The 21,139-nt window shown below is 54.8% G+C and overlaps 2 protein-coding genes across 5 annotated transcripts in view; one reads left to right on the top strand and one right to left on the bottom strand.

Annotated features, from left to right (window-relative positions):
* Positions 1 to 17,139, top strand: part of SLC5A10 (solute carrier family 5 member 10) — an 82,643-nt gene extending 65,504 nt beyond the window's left edge. For 2 of the 3 annotated variants that reach the window (XM_043523225.1, XM_043523226.1), the window contains 5 exons: positions 685 to 835; positions 9,869 to 10,037; positions 12,740 to 12,955; positions 14,940 to 15,045; positions 15,770 to 16,006. In XM_043523225.1, coding sequence (XP_043379160.1) covers positions 685 to 835; positions 9,869 to 10,037; positions 12,740 to 12,955; positions 14,940 to 15,045; positions 15,770 to 15,963 — 836 coding nt within the window. In that variant the 3' untranslated portion in view covers positions 15,964 to 16,006. Of the gene's footprint in view, positions 1 to 684; positions 836 to 9,868; positions 10,038 to 12,739; positions 12,956 to 14,939; positions 15,046 to 15,769 lie in introns of all 3 variants that reach the window. The other variant, XM_007060070.4, reaches the window with a different exon arrangement.
* A 98-nt stretch (positions 17,140 to 17,237) lies between these two features.
* The window catches only part of LOC102941632 (GRB2 related adaptor protein), a 36,059-nt gene continuing 32,157 nt past the window's right edge, over positions 17,238 to 21,139 (bottom strand). For both annotated transcript variants that reach the window (XM_007060052.4, XM_027822501.3), the window contains exon 5: positions 17,238 to 20,176. In XM_007060052.4, the coding sequence (XP_007060114.1) occupies positions 19,991 to 20,176 (186 nt within the window). In that variant the 3' untranslated portion in view covers positions 17,238 to 19,990. The remainder of the gene's footprint in view (positions 20,177 to 21,139) is intronic.

Below are 21,139 nucleotides of genomic sequence, written 5' to 3'. Positions count from 1 at the left end.
ATCTACCTCTCCCCGCAGCTTAGTATAATCTATGAATTTACTGAGGGTGCAATCCATCCCATCATCCAGATCATTAATCTTTATTTAATGCCTCTCACATGAGGACCTCAAAGCCATTTACGGAGGTGGGAGCGGTCTCACCTCTTATGTTCGGGGTAGGGAGCCTGAGGCACAGCTGATTAATGGCAGTGTTGGGAATAGAACCCAGGTGTCCTGGCTCAGAGTAACCGCTCTAACCACTAGGCAATCCTCCGATGAATGAGTACCATGCCATGAGGCCAGCTGAAATCTTAAAAAGTGAGCTCCTCTCTGCTCTTTGTGGAAATTAACGCTCCCATGGTACTTTCCAGAAGTGCTAGAGATTGGCCACCCGCTGCTGTGCGGCGTGCTAACCGGGCTGCTGCCTCCCTCCCCAGAGCTGGCTGCATTTCAGTGGTGCTGTGTGCGTCTTTTTTTATAGCCCATGAGTGTTATTTACATTATGGCGTCACTCAGAGGGCCCAGGGATCAGAGCCCCGTTGCCTGAGGTGCTGTCCATCCGAAGAGCTCACAATCTAAACTCACACAGCCTGATCCCAGGCCCCGTCAAGTCAGTGGAAAGACAGTGGGCTTTGGATCAGAGCCGTATCACGGCTCCTTTGAGATGAAACCTGAAGTCCGATGGTCCTTCTTTTTCTCCTCCAGGGCTGCGAGGGTTAATGATTGCAGTGATGATGGCTGCCCTGATGTCCTCCCTGACCTCCGTATTCAACAGCAGTAGCACCCTCTTCACCATGGACATCTGGAAGAAGATCCGGCGGGATGCCAAGGAGCGGGAGCTGCTGCTGCTGGGAAGGTAGGGGGATGGGGGGGGGGGCGCAGGTGACCGAGCCAGACAGACATTTTCCTTTTCACGGTGAAGATGAATGTACAACCTATTAAGTGACAGCTCGCAGAAGGGCTGCAAAACCCTGTGGTTGAGAAGGAGCGATTAGTATTTTATTTCTTTATTATGATTTCATTTATAAAAGTGGTTCGAGAGCAAGTGGTGCTTTAAAAATAGCTAAAAGGGCTTGGGCCTGATTGTGATCTCATTTGAACGGGTGCGAATCAGGAGTGACTCCACTTAAGTCAATAGGGTTCCACCAGTGTAAATCAGGAGTGACTCCACTTAAGTCAGTGGAATTATACTAGTGTAAAACCAGTATAAGCAAGAATAGTCTTGAGCCCCTGATTTTTGACCAGCCAGTGTCCCTTTACTGTTGTGCTGTGCTTAGGACAGGGAATGTTTCATTTAGGGGGAAACGGTGTACGGCTAACCTAGTTCCTTTGTGTGATGGGGAGGGCCCTCTGAGGACTGGGAGCCAGGCAGAATGCAGGTGACAATAATAATAAAGGAATCTAGGTCATCACTTCAGAAGGGTTAGTTCTTAAATTCGTCTACGTTTTGTTGAGACAGTTTGCGCTGGTGATGGATCGATGGCTGTGGAGATGAAATCCTCTGATTTCCCCCCACCCCCTCTCTGGACCTCACCCCTGACCTGGAAGCCCTCCCATGAAGGCTGAGGGGGTAGGGTCGTCTCCCCAGCTCTCTCCCTGACACGTGGAAGGTGCTATGAAATGCAAAGTGCTCTGGTGTGCTAATGATGTTCATGTTGCTAATGGAGCAAATGACTTAGCTTGGGATGGTTCCTACAGTCAAGATGGTCAGGAGGTCTCTCCTGTTTCCCCCCGCACATTCCCATTTCCTGATTCATCCCCCAGTGGAACCCATGCCTCAGTTTACCTGCCTATAAAATGGGTATAATGACACCGAAGCCACGCTCACAAACGCCTTGTGAGCACAATTAATTACTGCTTGCAAAGTGCTTTGATTGACCCATGTTGAAAGGTGCTCCCTGAATGCACATGGTAATTGCTAATCCATTATGCTGGCCCATTTTACTGGGCTCCGTGTGCCAATCAAGTGCTAGACAACTCCTCATAAACCCAGCCCCATTTCCTGTGGCTGGGGGTGCTGGTGCCAAGTCAACCTCCTTGGCATTATTGTTGTCGGAGACACTTGATGGCAGGGCGAGCGATGCCAGGCAGAGGGCTGGCAGCACAAAAGGGCAGGTGGCTTCCCATGGCAGTTGTTGTAACTTGTTGCTGGCTGGAAATAGAGCCTGGCTCCGTATGGGGCAACTCATCGGATCCAATGCCACTGGCCCTGAGCTTAGCTCGCCTGGCACCACTGGGAGCAAGGCTTCCAGGGCTTATTACAGACAGCCTCTGTTTGGGAGGCTGGGGGCACATGCTGCTGCTCCCTTGGGTCCTGGGCTGAACAGGGCAGCACCTCGCGCCTTTCCCTGTGAGTGTCCCCACTGCCTCTGGCACCTGGGAGCTCCATGAGTCAAGGCTCTGAGGGCCCACTGCGATGTGGGTCCCTGCCATGGCTCTCTGGATAGGATTGGTGCACGCTGCCTCCCCTCTGTCTCTGGGATGGATGAACCTGCCCCGAGACTCCGTAGCAAAGGGCGTAACTATGGCCCTGACTGCGATCTCCCTCACACCCGCTTTGCTCTGTTGGGCTCGGCAGAGTCACTCCGGATTTCCCTCGGAGAGCCGGAGCCTGGGCCCCGAGCCATCTGCTTGGCAGCACAAAGCGACCCCAATGCCAGTTTCACTGGCCCAGGGAGGATCCCCCTTGCACTGGAATTGTTGAGAGACATGGAGCTGCCCCAGAGGCCCCCTAGGCCACCTCCCAGCACAGATTGCAGGATTGGGTGTCCTAACCACCTCCCGAGAGCGGCTGTGGGCAGCCAGTGTGAGATACAGCAGCCGCCAGAATTCAGGATACTCTTTCTTTGGGGAGGGATAGCTCAGTGGTTTGAGCATTGGCCTGCTAAACCCAGGGTTGTGAGTTCAATCCTTAAGAGGGCCATTTAGGGATCTGGGGCAAAAATTGGGGATTGGTCCTGCTTTGAGCAGGGGGTTGGACTAGATGACCTCCTGAGGTCCCTTCCAACCCTGATATTCTATGATTCTCCCTACAGCGTCAGGAGGGGTTCTCCCATTGCTCTGGGTAATCCACCTCCCTCGAGACAGTAGCTAGATCAATGGAAGAACTCTAGCGCTGTCTACGCTGGGGGTTAGGTCGGTTTCACCGATGTGGGTTTTTCAGGCCCCTGAGCCACGCAGCTGGGTCGACCTAACTTTTTAGCGTAGACCTGGCCTTAAAGTCAGCTCTCCCCTCCTCCCTCCGGTCGTGCGCTGAATGCAGCTTTCCCAGACCATGGAGGTTAGTTGCATACACAGAGTTGCCAAACCCCCATGCCTTTAAAAAACCATGAGAATTTAAAAATAATAAACGTGAAGGTCTTGATTTGCATTCTGGTTTCGGAGCCGTCAGGGTGCATGTTTTCAGGCTTCTCTCTGCGACCTGGAGGGCTAGGAACTTAGTTTGTTTTAAATGCGAGTGGAGAGTCTCACGTAGTCCCCTGAGTCCAGGAGGTGGGACTTTAAGAAGAAACACCAAATGTTGTCAGTGTAGGCACCACCGCATGTATCTGGTAAAACCCTACAGCCAAGTGTCTTTTCCTGTGTTCCCACTAACCCCCTGTGATTAATAAGAGCAAAATAATTTTAAAATACCAGTGTATTTTTTGCCTTTGAAGCTGTTTGTTTACTACTTGGACTTCTCTCAGCTCTGACACTAGAACTGGGCTTGTCAGTTTCACCTCGGTTTATAGTCAGTTTCACTTTGTGATTTTCTTGGGCTAACACAATGCTGCAATTTAGGGGTTGCAAACAATACACAGAGAGGCGTATTTATTTTTAAACTGCAAGCATGTTTCCCTATGAATTTTAAAAAGAAAACACATGGGTGGCAAAAAATTTTCCCCCCATCCTTGGCTTTTCATCAGTGTGTTTTTTACGAAACCTAAATATGGAAAGCTGGCTGGTGGGGCCCCTTTATGGCCCAGCTTTTGCAAAGGATCACGTATTTTCACCTGTAAATATGCGGGGACAATTCCCCTGGCTGGTCCATCCAACTGAGACCAGATCTGATGAAACAGGAACTTACCTCGCCTAATTGTTTTTCTTTCGTCTATTTTTGTACTCATGACAATCCATTTGCTGGTGGGGCATGAGCAGAAAGAGAAAGAGGCTGGAAAATGAAGTAACCTAATGTTCCTGTAAATAAAGATGCTGTCATTAAAAACCATCCAGCAAAAGGAAGTCTGGGAATGAGGCTTCTGCCTGCTAGATGATTCAACTTATTAGCTTAGCTCTTTCACAATGTTCTGATTAATTCTGGGCCAATAATACAACCAACTCGGCATGGCTTAGCCTAGGGAATCTGTGCCGCATAACTTAGTGTAGCAATAGTGATGTTATGTTGCACTCACCTAACATCTTTCATCAGAGGATGGTTAAGTGCTATAAAAAATTATGAATCTGCCGGAAGTCAGGATCCCTGGGTCTTTATTCTTGGCTCTGCTGTTGATGGGTGTAAGTGGCTTAACCTCCGTGAGGCTTATTTTTTTGTTGTTGTAAAATACTTCAGGTTCTTGGGATGAAAGTGTAATTGTTTATTTTATGATTGTTCCTTGGAGTGGAGGAAGATCCGGAGCCTGTCACTGGTAACATGACAAAAATGCACGTCTCTTATATACATTTACACAGGTTATTGGGCTCAAGCCATTGTTTGTGTAGTATGGTGTGTTTCCTAGGTTTGGGGTTTTTGGCCTAAGAGATGGGGCTTCCCCAGCTTCCCTGGAGATACCAGCCGATCCAATACCACAATAATGGGCACAATATAACATAGCTCGATTGTAAGCTGTTTGGCGCAGGAACTCTCTGTTCTGTGTTTGTCCAGCACCTGGCACAACAGGGTCCTGGTGCATGACTAGCGTTCCTAGGTGCTGTGATAATACAAGTAATAATTAGTAATAATTAATAATAATAGATGGGCAGACAGAGAGATCGACTGTGCTTTGTGGATACACTGTACAAGCCACTGTATCTTGCTTCCAGGGAATAGTCCTAAGATTCAGCCTATAAATTCCTTTTCTTAATATCACTCCATTCCCCCTGCCTCCACCCCCGTGGATCACAGTCATGTCTCTTGTTCTTGGCCCTTTACATCTTTCCATGGCTCGTAGCCTGTTTCTCTCTCTCTCTTAGTCATCACTTAGCCAGGCTCTATAGATTTAGCTCTTTTGGTCTTGCCTTGTAAGCCAGTCCGCCCGGCCACCCTCCCCCTCGTCATCCTTCTTGCGCGTCTCTGCACTCCCTCTAGTTCCCCTGTCCCTTTCGGATACAGAGGCTCCCAGAGCTGGGGTGCGGTCTTCCCGGTGCGATTGCACAGCGCCGCGAATCACGATGATTAAGAATGACACACCTGGGGGGGCTTTCAGAGCTTTATCAGCACTAACGAGCAGATGACTAAACACAAGCTGATTCGATGGGCACAGACAAACCCTGATGGGGGAATTCAGGCCAGAGCATGCCTCAAAGAGTCAGAAAGTCAAGTGTGCCGGAGCCGGGGAGAGGAAATGGGAGAGGAATAGAGGGTTGCTGCATGGCTGAGGTGCTGGTAGGTTTCATGGCACTCATAATGGACTGGAATTACCCGAGGCAGGGTTGCTCAGAGCTGTAACAGGAGAACGCTGCTTTGATACTAGGATGAGACCTGACCCCTTTAGGGTCTGTCTACACTGCAATGAATATCTCCAGCTGGCCCATGCCGGCTGACTCAGGCTCCCAGGGCTCAGGCTAAGGGGCAGTTTAACTGCAGTGTAGCTGTTCTGGCTCGGGTTGGGGCATGGGCACTGGGACCATTGTAAGGTGAGCTACCCTGCCGTTAAACAGCCCCTTAGCCTGAGCCCCATGAGCCCCGGTCAGCTGCAGGTGTCTAATTGCAGTGCAGACCTACCCTTAGACATAAGCTAGGCAGGCCCCGCCGCTGGCCTGGGTTTGAGTCCTGAGCCCAGCCCCCGTCTCCCTGACACAGCGCTGCAGAGCGCAGGGAGAAAGTGTGCCACTCAACGGCGCCCACTGCCGGCTGATTCAGGAGCAGCACTGCTGCGTCCTACGCCAGCCCGCCTCTGCCCCAAGGCTGCAGCCTTTGGGTGCGTCTGCACTGCAAGCGAAGGCGGAAATGTAGGCCGGGTAGCTTTAATCTAGCTAGTGTAGGCAATTGCAGGGACGATGTGGTGGCGTAGACGTGGCAGCAGCCCAGCTACGTCCCCAGAGTCCCCAGGGGGCTTATCCTGGGCTGGCTAGCCCATGCCAAAGCCCACGCCGCCACGTCCTCACTACACACGTTACAGGGCGGAGTCATTCCCGCTCCCTGGGGTATCTAAGCCCTGCGCAGGGGTGGGGGAGTAAAAAGCCCCCTGCGCCTGTTCTGTGGATAAATGGGGTAGTTCAGCCCCTAGGAGACAGACTCCCCCTGCCCTGCTGGACCCAGTGTCTCCCGGGGAAGGGGTTTCCCCCACAGGATCTTGTCCCTTGAGCTCCATGTTTGTCGGTTGAAAGCTCCAGTTTGGTGATCAGTGAGTGAAACCAGAGCAGCTGGGCAGCGTGGGGGGTGCTGGCTGGGCAGGGGGTGGCGAGCACAAGAGGCGCGTGGGTGGAGGTGGTAGATGACTGGCGCAATGCAGGTGCTGAGCAGGGACTGGGGCTGAGAGCTAAAGGGAGCTCGAATTATCCTGCGCTGGGGAGCCTCTCCTTGGATGCAGGGGGAGCATGGATTACGAGGGGCAGGAGGGGAAACAGGTACAGAGGTGGAACGGGACCTGCCCAAAGTCACCAGACAGTTGGCCCAGTGGCTAGGCCACTAGCCTAGGACTTGGGGCTTGAATTCCCTGCGCTGCCCCAGACTTCCTGGGTGACCTTGGGTGAGTCACTTAGCCTCTCCGGGCTTGAGCCCTCAGCTGTAACAGCCTAGCCGTGCCTCCTGGGGCGTTGGGAGGATATACACATTAAGGATCGGGGTGCTCATGCACTACAGGAATGGGGTCTAGATACGCACCTGGCTGGGAATAGAGCCCAGGTTCCCTGACGCCTAGTCCTGTCCGCTAGCCCCTGCGGCTTCCTGAAAGTGTGGGTGGCTGTTCAGCTCCCCCGGCCTCCCCACACCCCTCTGTTGGTTCTCCACAGGGAACATGGCTTAGTCACGCGGGAAGCCCTAGAATTCGATCGCTGGGAGGCTCACATTGAAAATGTTTCCATTCGGCTCCTTTGGGCCGATCAAGGGACTGACGAGAGAACGGCTGCGCCATGTGGCTCAACCCAGCTGGACCCAGCACATGGACGATCTGATAGGAATTACCATGGGCTGATCAGCGGCCCTTGTCCATACACCAGGGGAGTTTTAAGGGCACAAGGACTGCGGGACTGCGCCCTCCGTCTAGGGTAACGTTTTCGAAAGTGCCCAAGTGACTAACAAGCCTAAATCCAAGGCCTCTAAGTCACCTGGACACTTTTGAACATGTTAACCGTAGCTGATGTCATTTAAAAATGTAGCACTCGTCTGTACCCCTTGCAAGACTGAGTTCTGCTCAGAGACCTCCTGGCTGAGGGAGCGAGATGGGACTCTTTCCGCGTCAGCGTGCTTTCTGAGTGCCAACCAGAGGCTGCCGTTGGGGCTGGGAGGGTCACTTGACCGCAGCGCTCGTGTTCGCCCTCCCAGGGGTTAGTGTGTGGCCTGTCCAGCGCTCCCACACCTTGCTGCCCGGGGAGCTCCGGATCCAGCTCAGCCTAGGACCTTGCCATTAAACTGCTGAGCCAGCCTTCTGCATAGGACCCTCACAGAGCACTGACAGCTCCCCAAAGCCAGGGTGCCACACGGACGTGAGAGAACTAGCCACAAACCGCGCATATCGCTGCAAGTGAAAAAGCCTTCTCCCCAATGAGGCGTGCATTTGCTTTAGGACGCAAGGCCAGACCACGCCAGCAGGTGTCTGGGCGCATCCCAGCAAGCCCTGTGGCTCCAAGCCTGTGCTGAAGAAATGCTCACGCTTCCCTTACGGACTCGTTTCTTTGGGCTGGCCGGAGTCCGTCTAGAGGAGGCTGAGGGCGGGCGCGGGCGCGGGCTTGGTTTGGATCTCACGCCGTCTGAGAGGCCTGCTCTCCAAAGCATCTGACCCAGAAGGAAGGGCCTTGTGATTATTATAATTAAACAGAGGGCATTTTGGCTGGGATATAAATAAAAGCAATCCCAGCCCTGCAGGCCTCAACCCTCTCCCTGACATGCAGCACCCTGCAGCTGGGGACGCAAGGTCAGAGTGCTTGGTAAGCCAGCCTGTTGTTGGGAGGGGTTTGGGTACCTCCAAGGCGACTGTCTCCTTCAGCATGGACTTGCTGGCCGCTTTGGGAATGGCAGGGACACGGGGTGGCATGCACCACGAGCAGCAGCAGGTCTGCACTGGTGACAAAGTCGTCGGCCGTGAAATATGACTGTCATTAGCGCACTGAGCGGCTCCTGTCCCCGGTACCGTGCTCAGAGCAGGTGTTACACAGAACACGGTCCAGGTTTCGCGCAGCGTTTAGACAGACTCTGATGCAGTCTGACACTGGATCCGCTCCAGGTTAGTGTTCAGTGCCCCTTGGAGCACACAACGCTGTATGGAGTGAGTGAGTTTTGTCGCTCTCTTCCTGCAAAGGGATCGGGCTCGGGGCAGTGTTCGTTTTTCGGCCCAGGAGCCGGGGCCAAGGACGCAGCTGCCCCGGCAGGCTGGGGATACGTCGCAGCCGGGTAGCCAGGAGAGCAGGGGGCCCTCAGGAGTGGCCGGTGTCCAGCCCGCAGCTGCGTCCCACCAAGGAGGTGTAGTTGCATGTCTGCCAGGCGCAGTGCGGGAGCAGGGTGTCTCTCAGGGGCAGGGAGCGGAGAGGCAGCGGTGGAGCTGGGACTCACGGAAATGAAACAGCTGCAGCCCCAGGCGCGCCCGACTGGAGCCAGCAGGCTGCTTCGCCTCGGGTGCCAAGGCCCCCTATTGTTTCAGTGAGAGGCAAGAAGAAAATGAGCCCTGAGCGTCTTTTCTACGTGTCTGGCTTAGGGGTGCGGCTCCGTGCTCTGCATTGCCCTGCAGGGGTCCCAGCCCCGAACCTCAGACACTGGGAACCCTGGCGCCTGTGCCTGGCATTTCGAACGGTTTGCCTGAGCTGTGCCAGCCGCACCCAGCACAGAAGGGCTGCAGTACAATCCTCTGATCCTCCCAGTAGCAACTGAGATGCCTAGCACTGGAGAAAGCCACAGTCCACTCTGGTGTCTGGAATCAGTAAAGGCCAGGCTGGCCTTGTGCTTTGAACTTCAGTGTGTGTCTACCCCGGTGTGTGATCGACTGGTCCAGGGCCCACAGACTCTTCCTAATGGGGGAGCATGAGGCCCCACCCTTCCCCAAGGCCCTGCCCCCGGGCTAGCCAGAAGCCGGAGTTGGGTTGGGGTAAGATCTGTGTGGGCAGCTGTGGGGAGCTGCAGACCCTCCACCTGCCCTGGACGGGGGGACTGGGAGGCAGGGACACAGGCTGGGGGCTGCTTTCAGAGCCCCCCACCCTGGGCAGGTGGAGGGTCCATGGCTCCCCATAGTTGCCCGGGCTCCCTGGGCCATTCTTAGCTGGGTTGGGTGGGCCCCCTCTGTTCTGGCGCCCCTGGACTGGTCCCTTCTGGCCTTAAACCCTATGACGTGGGCACCATAGACAAGTGCCCCCCTAGTACCTTATGTGGGCTGTATGCTAAGCTCATGCCTGTACCTTGTGTATATTGCATGCACTGGGCGGGCTTCACACGTGCATTCCTGCAGGAGCATGTTACATGCCACCCGCTGGGGATAGCTCTTCCTCCTCTCTGCAGCCGGCGGCACGGCCGTTTCTTCACACGTGGCATTGCTGCCTCTTGCAGGATCGTCACAGTGGTTCTGGTCGCCGTCAGCGTGGTCTGGATCCCCATCCTGCAGAGCTCCAACAGCGGCCAGCTGTACGTCTACATCCAGTCTGTGACCAGCTGCCTCGCCCCGCCCATCACGGCTGTGTTCGCCCTGGCAGTTTTCTGGAGACGAGCCAACGAGCAGGTAAGCTCTCTGCCATTTCGTGGGGAGGGAAGGGGTCTTTTAACGCGTAGATGTTACACCTGGAAGAGACCATTGCGATCATCTAGCCTGACCCCCCTGCGTATCACAGGCCAGACGACCTCCCCTGCTGATTCCTGCATTGGCCCCGCTGCTTCTGGTGGAGCTTTTTCCATTTGCAGACCTCTGAATCATTTCGAATGGCGGTGCAGACCCCTTTGGAAATCTTCGACACAGTCTGTGGGTCCCCAACGGTCCGCGGACCACAGGTTGAAAGCCTCTGAGCTCGAGCGTCTCTTGTAGTGTGCTGGCCTGTCTTAGCTGCTGCGATTCCAGTTGCCCTGGCTCACCATTGTTATTCCAGTGCATGCTGGCCTTCCCCTTGGGGAAGCCTGGGGTCAGACCCCGTTCTAGGTCCCAAGGGAAAATCTGTTTGCTGCATCTCTGCATCATCTCCACAATGAGACTCCCCATGCTGGCACATGGCCAGCAGGGGGGCAGTACCGTTCCTGGAGGGAGCCTTTTCCCGTCCACAGCATTGCACAGCTGGCCCGTGAATTCTGAGAACGTTTCACCTTCCTCTGAAGAATCAGGTGCTGGTAACTGCTGGAAGCAGAGGATTGGTTTGGATGGGCCAGGGGTCTCATCTGAGGTGGAAACGCCTGTATAGCTGGGTCTCTCGTTGGGGGCACCTGGAATAAACAGAGGGGGGCAGGTAGCCTCTGGACCCCAGCCTTGCTGCAGGGCGTTGGGCTAGTCATGTGACTGTTGATCGGCAGGAGGGGCCCTGCTTTGATTTGTGAGTTGTAGCGAAGTCTCACCATGTTGTTGTCTTACCTGACTGCTGGTGAAATGGTCCCATGACCCTCCCACTAAGTGGGACCCCCCCAGTTTTCTCTTTGTGGTAAGGAGGCTACTAGAAAGTGGAGGAGGTGTGGCAGGGCACGCAGCACATTGAGTCTCATCAGGCCAAGGATCAGCCCCAGGAACCTTACACTCCTGTGCTCCTGAGGGCTTGAAGATCATTGGTTGCTTCTTCAGTAGGGCTTTTGGGGTCAGGTTAATCCATGAGGACGTGGCCAGTCCAGTTGTGGCTGGCCGGTTCTAGCTGCTGGCCCTGCCAGGGATTTCTGAAGAGTCTTGTTTGAGGAACTGAGTCCCAGTCCCGCAAAGAAGAGCTGAAATCGCGCTTGCCTGCGTTTGAGAACAGAGTGAGCCGGTGGTTCCCCAAGGAACTGGTGGGTGGGTCATGTGCAGCTGGCATGTGAGCAGAGCCCAGGTGTTGACATGCAACGCTGCCCGACTGTGGCCTGGGAAATTTTAAGCAAAGTATCACAGAAAACTGCCAGGCAACTGCGCTAGCCAACAGCAGACTGCAACACGAGGGACTTTCCACTGCATAAATATGTGTTTGTTACATTCTCTTTAGTTAGCATCCTGGAAAGAAAAGAACCCAGCCAACGGCAGAACCTGTGCAAAGGGTCTTGTGGCTGGCCAGAGAATACCGTTTCTATTACAGTACAGGAGAACCTCAGAGTTACGACCAGCTTGGGAATGGAATTTGTTCGTAACGCTGGACAAAATGTTCTTTCAAAAGTTTACAGCTGAACATTGACTTAATGCAGCTTTGAAACGTTACTGTGCAGAAGGAAAATGCTGCTTTTAACCATCTCAATTTAAATGAAACAAGCACAGAGACAGGTTTCAGAGTAACAGCCATGTTAGTCTGTATTCGCAAAAAGAAAAGGAGTACTTGTGGCACCTTAGAGACTAACCAATTTATTTGAGCATGAGCTTTCGATGAAGTGAGCTGTAGCTCACGAAAGCTCATGCTCAAATAAATTGGTTAGTCTCTAAAGCACAGAGACAGTGTCCTCACCTTGTCAAATCTTTGTTTTAAACTTTCCCTTCATTTTTTTGGTCGTTTACATGTAATGCAGTACGGCACTGGATTTGCTTGGTTTTTGTTTTGTTTTTGGTCCCTGCTGCTGTGCGTACTTCTGGTTCCAAATGAGGCGTGTGGCTGACTCGTCAGTTCGTAACTCTGGTGTTCGTAACTCTGAGGTTCTACTGTATCACCTAACTACGATCCGGGTCCCTTGGTGGGAGGGGCTGTATATGCAAAGTAAGAGACATTGTCCTCGTTTTACAGATGGGCACCTGCAAGAGAGGAGATATGTCTGCACTGCGGCTGGAGGTATAATTTTGAGCTTGGGCAGACGAGCCTGGGCTAGCTTTGATCAAGACATTGCACTAAAAATAGCAACGTAGCCACTTGAATGGTAACCCAGGACCCCAGACAGGAGTGCACTCTGGCAGCTGGCCCATGTGGCTACTCTGCTATTTTTAATGTGCTAGCTCGATTCAAAGCTAACGTGCGTACAGGAAGCTGAGCTGCACCTCCGGCTATGCGGAAAGAGACTTATCACATGGGAAGTCTATGGCACAGCTGGGATTTGAACCTAGAACTCCCCAGTCCCACCCCAGGGCCTTAATCACAAGACCTGGCCGGGTCACCCAGGCTGCGGACACTGTAGGAAGCGCTCACTGACAGAGGTGAGCTTGTAGCCGCGGCTCAGCCAGGAAGGGAGTTCAGTAGAGGAGCGCGTTCTTCAGCCCTCGCCCACCCTATGGACATGACGGATTCCCGCCGGGCGAGACCTGCCGGGGGAGGCGCCGTCTCCCTGAACGTCTTTGTTTTGCAGGGAGCTTTCTGGGGCCTGATGCTGGGGCTGGCGCTAGGCCTGGCCAGGATGGGACTGGAGTTTGCGTACCCTTCGCCCCGCTGTGGCGTCCCGGACGAGCGCCCCTCCCTCGTGAAGGACGTTCACTACCTCCACTTCGCCATCCTCCTCTGCGCTCTGACTGCCGTCGCCGTGGTGGGGATCAGCTTGCTGAGCGGGCCCCCTGCCGAGTCGCAGGTGGGTAAAGTCGCCCGGCCCCGATGAGGATCAAGCAACATTTGACCTGCCCCTTGTTTCCCTCCCTGCTGCCGAGAGGCCATGGTGGCCGCCCCTCCTCGCAACCCCCTGCACAGGCCAAGTCCGATGTTGTTGGAATCTGGCGGGGGTGCCAAGGTGGGCAAGTCAGGCAGGAGGCAGGTCCTGCGAGCAGGTCTCCTATTTCCACTTGCCCCCGCAGGGAAAAGACACAGCCCGCACCCTCCCTCCGCGAAGCCCTGATGCCGAGGGGCACATGGCTGGCAGCAAAAGTCCAAAGCCACGGCCCATGGGCAAACGTACAGGTAAAGCAGCCCTGGGCTCAGCTTCTGCTCTTGGGCCGGATTGAGGTTGGGTAGCCACACAAAGGAGCGCAGTGTTGAGCACAGTCACTGCTGTGGCATTCAGATCCACCCGGCACGTGCGCCCAGGCACGCGGATCCTTCCTTCGTGCAGGGAAGCCCCTATGTCCGGCAAGGGATGTGTCTCCTTGGGACAGGCGGCTCCTTCTCAGGATGGGAACAAGGGCAGTGATCACCGAGCTAAGAGCCAGGGAGACCTATCCAAATCCTCCAGCAAGAGGCACAGAATAGCTGTCTCCGGGGAACCGTCTTCGATGTCCTCTCTGCTCCACCCATGCCAGAAGGCATCCTGACACCAGACCGACCCGCTGTGTTCTGCTTGTTGGCGTTGCCCTACGCCTGGTTGACGTTATGTCACATGAAAGCGGGGATGGGGCTTCGGAGCAGGGAAGGGTGATGAGCTCGCACCCAGAACACGCTATGGGGGGGAGGGGCCCACACGCACATGGAAATTCCCCCCCTCCCCCAGTGCAGTGGCATTTGGGGTCAGCCCATTGTAGAGAGAGGCTCCAGCCATGGAGCTGGGCTCTGGGTCTGGACTTCCCCAGGGGCTGGGGTGTTGGTTCTGCTGTCCTAGTCTGGGGCCAGGGCGAGGAAAGGGAGATGGTTGTAGGTGTCAGAGCATGGGGTTTATTTCAGGGGAGCCCTGCAGCATGCAGGAGTTTGGGGTGCAGGGAGCACAAGGACCTGCCCCGGCTGCGGGCATGGCCAGTGACTCTCCTGCCTGCCGGCCGCTGTCCGAGCTCACACTATTCTGCACTGACCCACACAGGCCCTGGGCCAGAGCCTCAGCTGGTGGACCTCCGAGTAGCTCCACTGAAGGGGGTGGAACTACCCTGATTTACACCCAGCTGAGGATCCGGCCTGGAGAGTTCAGAGCGGGGTTCGAATCTGGCAGGTGTTTAGGGGAACTGTCTGCAGAGACACTGGCCAGGCTGAGCAGCATGGGGAGATCGCTGGGTGACCTCCCACCTTGGGGACTGGGTATGTCCCCGGGCATGGGCTGTTCCTGTCCTTCACTACAGGCTCTTTGCTGGGCATCCTCAGAGGAATAACTGGGCTCCTCCAATTCCCCCCCTGCGGGTGAGGTGAGACGGTGCTTCCCAGACACTGCTGCATTAGCTCCCCGGGTCTGGACACCCCCCCACAACAAGCTGATTCTTCGGGTTTACCAGGGTAGCACCCAGCGCAGGGGCCAGGATCAAACCCTCATCTGTGGGGCCGTGTCTGGAGGGCGTGAGTGCTGCCAGGCCAGGTCGAGGGACCGCAGGGTGGCTGTGGCCGCACCCCGGGGGGAGAGCGCTGTCTCCGTGCTCAGATAACACAGGCCATGCGACCTCAGGTGTGGCCTCCTCTCACCCTGGGGGGAATCGGGGGCGGCTCCTCTGCGGGGGAGGAGAATCAGGCCTCAGACTCCAGAGCCTCAGTTTGCCATAGCAGCTAGTGACCTTGGGGGCCTCCGTTTTCAGATGCCCAACTTGAGACACTTGAAAGGGGCCCAGTGTTCAGAGGGTGGGCACTCGTCTCGTCTCCTCTCGCTGTGCCGCTCTTCTCCTCTGGCTTGGCTGCTCTGGCCCCTCTAAGCTTCCTGCTCTGCGTTCCAGATAAAGAACCTCACCTGGTGGACCATTTCCCGGGGGTGCCTGCCTCCCGAGATCTCCATGGCCAGCGCGTCAGCAGGGACCCGCTCACCCAGGAGAGGAACGGAGGGTACGTGTGATCTGATATTGGCCGGCCAGGGCTTGGGATGAACCCAATGCTGGGACTAAGAACCCAATGCCGAAGGGGTGGGCTGCGCTTTGAGCTGGAGGTGTCATTCCCACCTCAAGGAGACATACTGGATATAGATCTGATCATGCTTGGGCACTAACATCAAGGCGTGGGTGTGTGAATGGCCGGAGGGGCTGGCCGGCATGAGTGCGTGCCTAGCGTCCTGGATGGGGATGTAGCCCAGCGGCTAGCCTCTCCCGCTGCTTGTGCGGTCGTGACTATGCTCTAGCACGCTAGTTCGCTCCCAGCTACGGCCGGGATGTCTCCTCAGCCCGGGAATCCCAGCTGCAGACCTGCCTTTAGACCTGGAAATCTGCTGTGGCCTGCCGCGTGTTCTGAGCACAGGGCTGGGCGCCAGGACGGTCCTGAGTTCCAATCCCAGCTCAGGGGGTTGGGGAGGGGTCAGGGTGCTGGGGGGGGAGGGGTCTTTGTTTGTTTCAACCAGAGCCACGTGGGTTCGGGGATCAGGTTCTGCTTTGGGGTTGGGTCCAGTTCCCAAACTGGCTGCTTGGCCCTGCTCCCCCACCCCTTGAAACAGGGGCCCTCTTGCTCTGCGCATCCTCATGCACAGCTCTCTTTGGCCAACCCTGGCCCATGTGACGTGTGCAGGACAGGTGGTCCCCATGACTCTGTCCCCCTCATAGTCTCTCTCCATCTGTGACAGATTCCCAGGAGGGGGCGCCAGGGACCTGCCCCGGCATGGATTTCTTCCGCAGTCCCCAGGGGGCGAAAGCTGAGGGACCCCCAGCAAAGGCCCTGAGGGACGCCACAGAGGCCCCCTTCTGGGCAAGGATCTGCTGCATCAATGCTGTCATCCTGATGTGTGTCAATGTCTTCTGCTATGCCTATTTCGCTTAACCCGACTGCAGCCAGGCCATGTGGGGGAGACGATCGGGGGAAGGGCCAGGGGGCGGGGAGGGATGGGAGGAGGGGTGAGGGGGAAGGGGAGGAAGGTGTAGTGGGGAGGGATGGGGTGAGGGAAGGTGGAAAGAGACAGCTGTGTGATTAATGCCCCTACATTCTGGGCATTGGAGGGTTTTGCAGCAGCTTGACTTGTCCCAAAGTTTTTCGTGGGCCAGAAGGTCGGAGTACCAGGGTTGGCACAACAGGTCCCTCCGGCCTCTTTCCACCCCCATAGATGTGAGGTAAAGCTTGCCATAGCTCCTCGGTGAAATGTGTCGGATGCTCTCCCCAGGTCCCCCTGGCAGGGGCAGGCGGTGCTCGGGAGGGGCCCAGGCGTTGAATAGCTGGGGGGTGTTTCAGCTCGGGGGAGAGGAGAGATTTGTGGAAGATCAAGGGCTGGAAAAGCAGGGGGGCTACAGGTCAGGACTGAGGTGCATTGGCAGAGCTGCATGGGAGCAGCGTGCATACCGGGGTGCCGTCAGAAGCTGAAGTTGGCTTTTCCAGACTTGTACATTTTTGGTTTCTCCATTGAATATTGTTTGAGATCTAAGCCACTGACTCTAAAGAAGCTTATGGCAAAGACATTGCGTGGTGCAGTAGCTTTGGACAAAACTGTCCTGCAGTTCTCTTATGCATACAGTAGACTGTTATGTCAGCCCTGGAGCATCTGTCTAGCCTGTATTTCTAGCTCCGGACGGCCTTCCTAAAATTGGAAATGGAAACCAGTCTCAGGTGTGTACCCCTCTTCTGTGTGTACCCCCCTGCCTTGTGTTTTCTCAGAATAACTTTTTATTTACTCTGAATTAAAATGCAGTTTGCAGCTAGAAGTTATATCTGCATGACCATCCCTAGTGCCTGGGGCATCCCTTGGCTATGCCATCTGCTTGGTTGCTTGCAAACGATCACTGAATTATTGAACTGTGTCACTCTAGCACTGAAATCTGGGTGGGTTTCACATCAGTCCTGGAAGTACCGCCTTTCTGGAGGCTGTACTTCTGGGGAGTGACGCAATATTAGCCAATAAGCTCTGGCCTAATGGGATGATGTCATCATAGAAGTAGCAGGTGTGTGTGTGTGTGCATACACAATTTCCCTGGATATGACACAGGCTAACAGAAGATGGTAATATCTGAATCATGGTGATATTGAACCATGCTCCATTGGTGAGATTCGTTTCCCTTGCCAACCACGTCACATTAACCTGGTCTCATTGTCTCTGGAGGGAGAGATCTGCTTTACTTTCTTTAATGACCTCAGGAAACAAGCTATAGATAAAAAATCAAGCTGATTGAATAGTAGTTTGGAAATAGAAGCTAAAAAGAGCTGCTGACACCACCACTGGCTTCTCCTTCCCCCTGAAGGTGTAGTCAAAACGTGACACCCTAATGCACCCCCGATATTAACAAGGAGCCCACTGCGTGTTCTGGGTTCAGACTGGTCTCGTGGAATTTACAACCTAGCCAGGTTTGGAGCCAGTTGGAGGGGAGCGGGAAGGTAGATGACATTTCACACGGTAGCACACGATGCTGTGTCGGGGGTTCTGTGGCTCAGTAGCTCGGTGCTGTCACGATGTCTGTGCAGCTGACAAGCTGAGGCAGCCCGCAGGTTTGGCTCAGATGTGGACCACGGTGGTCGTTCTTCGTTGCTAAGGAGGCCTGCCTCAAGCCTTCTTCAGCCAACTCAGGACAAGGCAAACATTAGTTCAGTAGCCTTTAACTTAGGTGCCTGTGAATGAAGTAGCCTTATAGTCCCAGGCTACCCTCTGGTTTTCAGTCGATCAGCAACGCACAAAGTCTGAGTGAAAGACCAAGGCACTAATGCCAGTTTACAGCCTGAGTTCGGATGAACAGAAAATTGCCAAACTGACATGGTCCGGCAGCCTATTTTGTCTGGTGCCCCCTGCTGCCAGCATTGACCAAAGCCTGATGCCGCAGAAGATGATCTCCCATAATGCACCTGACTGTTCCATGGGGTAAAACTTGTGCCCATGGGGTAAAATTTCTCTGATGCTCTGAAACACTTGGACTTATGGTGCCCCTTGGAAGCTCTGAACCTAGCTATGAAACATTTTGCTTATTCACAGAAGTGGCTAATCCTCTTTTGAAGCCAATTAAACCACTTGCCTGAATGACATCCTGCAGCAGTGAGTTCCATGGATTCATTACATGTTTCTTCAGAAAGTATTTCCAGGTTGACCCCTTATCTTTCTTCAGCTCAGTTTGCTGGCCACTCTTGTGGCCACTTTTTCCGTGAGGCTCAGGTAAGTATAGAAGTAGCACGTGTTAGACTCCTCAACGATAAGAGGCATTTGTAAGGTGCTATATGCTTTGTTCAGGCCACAGCCTTAAGTTTAGACCATTAATAGCATCTCGCTGAGCTCGCAGCTTGTAGCAAGCCCTGAAGCCCTTGTGGTGAGTTGGAGGAGAACAAAAAGGGCATCTTATGCCTCTGCCCCCTTCTCTAACAGGTTTCACCAGTCTTTGCTTTTTAAATACACCATTTCTTCTCAGGGAGACAGCCTGCAAGGGCACAGAATTTTAATCTCTTCCTTCCCACTTGGCAAGATTCCCAAGTGTGACGCTGGATTTTAAAGCGGGCCAAAACAACCTCCCCTCCCCCTCGCCCAACCCACAATCCAAGTGCAGTTTCTAATCATTGGGCCAAATCCAGAGCTGGCGTGAGGATGTAACTCCACTGACTTCAGCTGCATCGCACCTGCTTTGGCAAGGTGGGATCTGGCCCAGAATTGTGCCATCCGTTGATAATGGGACGACACCAGCCCTGGGTGGGACAGAGCTACATTTGCATGAACAATGAATTCAATCTCTCCAGCCCGGGTGAGCGATGGAACACAGCTGGCAGAGTGTCAGAGTTAGCTCGTAACCAGGTGCCGTAAAAACCGTAAGGCTTCTTTGATTGTTTTGTGAAGCCCTATTAAAGGAGCCAGGAATGCGCGGTCCCCTCCCACAGCCTCCTCGTTAATCACTGTGGATTGCACTCGCGCTGTTTGCTCAGGATCACTTCAGTGCAGAGCGCATCCAAGCAGGTCCTCGCGGCTCCAGGCTGAGAAAGACGGGAGAGATGCCCAAGCTCAAAGATATGTCTCCTGAAACGGCAGCTGGGGGCAAACCTCTGTAAACCCCCCCGCAGTTTCAGGATGCAGGGAGAATGCCCAGGGACCCGCCAGGGAGACGGGACAGCTGCATCGAGGGCCCTGGTGTTCTAGAATGGAGAGGAGGTTTGGGCAAGGGGCAGGTTTGGGGCAAGTTGGGCATGGTGGCACCATGCCTACCTTTGCCCACCTACAGAAGTCAGTGTGCTCGGTTGGTCACTTCTGTATGAGAAACCCCCACTGGAAAGCCCCTGGCCCTGCGCCTGCCTGTCTGAGATCTGGGGAGGGAAAAGGGCTGATTCTAGAAGGAGGCAGGCAGTCAAAGGAACGCGCGTTGGAAATACTTGGTGGAAGGGTTAATCTTAATCCTCTTGGCTCAACAGCTGCCTGACCTGGCTGCTCACAAGCCCAGGAGCTGGGAAAAGCCAAGCCCCACACGCCTTGCCCTCAGAGAGCAGGCTCACTCAGTGGGATTATGATGGTTTATTGTGTGCTTGGCACTTAGCAGGAAGGTGTGAGGACAAAGGTCCCTGCCCCAAAGGGCTTGCAGTGGAGCTAGACGGAGGACGAAGAAGAAGGGATACACCACCAGTTGCCTCCTCTTCTGTCGCACTGAACACCCTGTGCGCAAATGCCTAGTGCAGGCTGCTTCTGCGGCGCACGGGGATTCACCGGAGCACACAGTTCCCAGAGGGTTCAGGTCCGTCCCGTGCGGCATCCCCCAGTATGGCTTTAAGCCTGGGAAAGGTCCTTGGTGCTCTGGTAACTTGTCCCCTAAAAGCTCTATGGCATCAGGGCAAGGGGATTGCAGTTTATTTTGTAAGGGGCAGCCAGGGAGCGCCGGCGTCCCGGCAGACACTGGCTAGCAGGTCACATGTGAATGTGGTGGACATAGTTCCGTGGAAACAGGCCGACTCGCCCACAGATCTTCCCTCTCCACCAGTTGGGGTCAGGGCAGTCCAGGACCTCGATGATGTCCCCTCGGTAGAAGGCCAGCTGGGACGGATCGTGGGAGGAGAAGTCAAACTGAGCCTGGACGAACTTCGGCTTCTTCACCTGCAGTGAAACCAAGCGAGAGAGGAGTCAGGAGGGAAAGACAGAAGAGGCATCAAAGCTACACAGGCAAATGCTGCTTCCCCCCTCTGCCCTCAGCTGCAGGGAATTACGGGCAGGTACTGTCACTAGTGCTGGGGAGGGAATTCTGTCTGCCCACGTGGGACACTGGGAGCCTCCCGGCAACGAATGGGCAGGGATGGAGGCGAGTGTCTGAAAGCTTTCGCTAAAGGGAGCGTGCCCTGGCTGATGAGCACACACACGGACCTGTCCACGACCCACCATCACCTCTTTCCCCCAACTGACAACGCGGGGTCCTAGCCTCCGCTGGGGTAAATCCACAGAACTCTTCTGAAGCCAAAGATTCGGGCTGATTGACTGAGAATCTGCTCCCTTCTCTTCACAGCGTGTCCTTAGGGAAAAGGCCCTCCGGAGACCCAGGATTGGGCGGCAAAGTCTGCGTCCTGAGCCGAACGTTCCCAGCCATTCAGATCTGCTCGCTCTGGCTCTAGATCCCTGCAACATTAGCTGCCCACTTACAATCCATTGACTTTCATCACATTTCCTTGCGGGCCCGGGGCCTTGCTTTATCTGAGCAGCGTCCTAGAGGCCCTTGCGGGCCATCTGCCCCTTCAGAGGCAAAACAAGTCGTGCCCCCCGGAAGCAGAGCTGCCTGTGCCCAATAAAAGTGAACCGAGGGCCAGCGCTCCTCTGCAGATTGCTGTTCTGGTTGGTGGTGGACTGAGTACATTGCCGGTTCCCACCCCAGCCCTGAGTGGCATGCTGTCAGCTAGCGCTGTTACTGCTAGCCCAGGGATAGACCGAATCCAGCCCCTTTTCAGGCTTCCTCTCCTGTTTGCTTTGTTTTCCGCAGGCCTTCCATTTCTCTGCCATCAGCACGTTTAAGGACAGCTCTGCATGTCTCAGGCTGCACTGCACTCCTGCGATTGGCTTCCCAACACAAGC

Source organism: Chelonia mydas, chromosome 10 (genome assembly GCF_015237465.2).
Source record: "Chelonia mydas isolate rCheMyd1 chromosome 10, rCheMyd1.pri.v2, whole genome shotgun sequence".
Lineage (NCBI taxonomy): Eukaryota > Metazoa > Chordata > Testudines > Cheloniidae > Chelonia > Chelonia mydas.
Note: the sequence above shows the minus strand (reverse complement) of the source record. Positions and strands in the feature narration are given on the sequence as shown.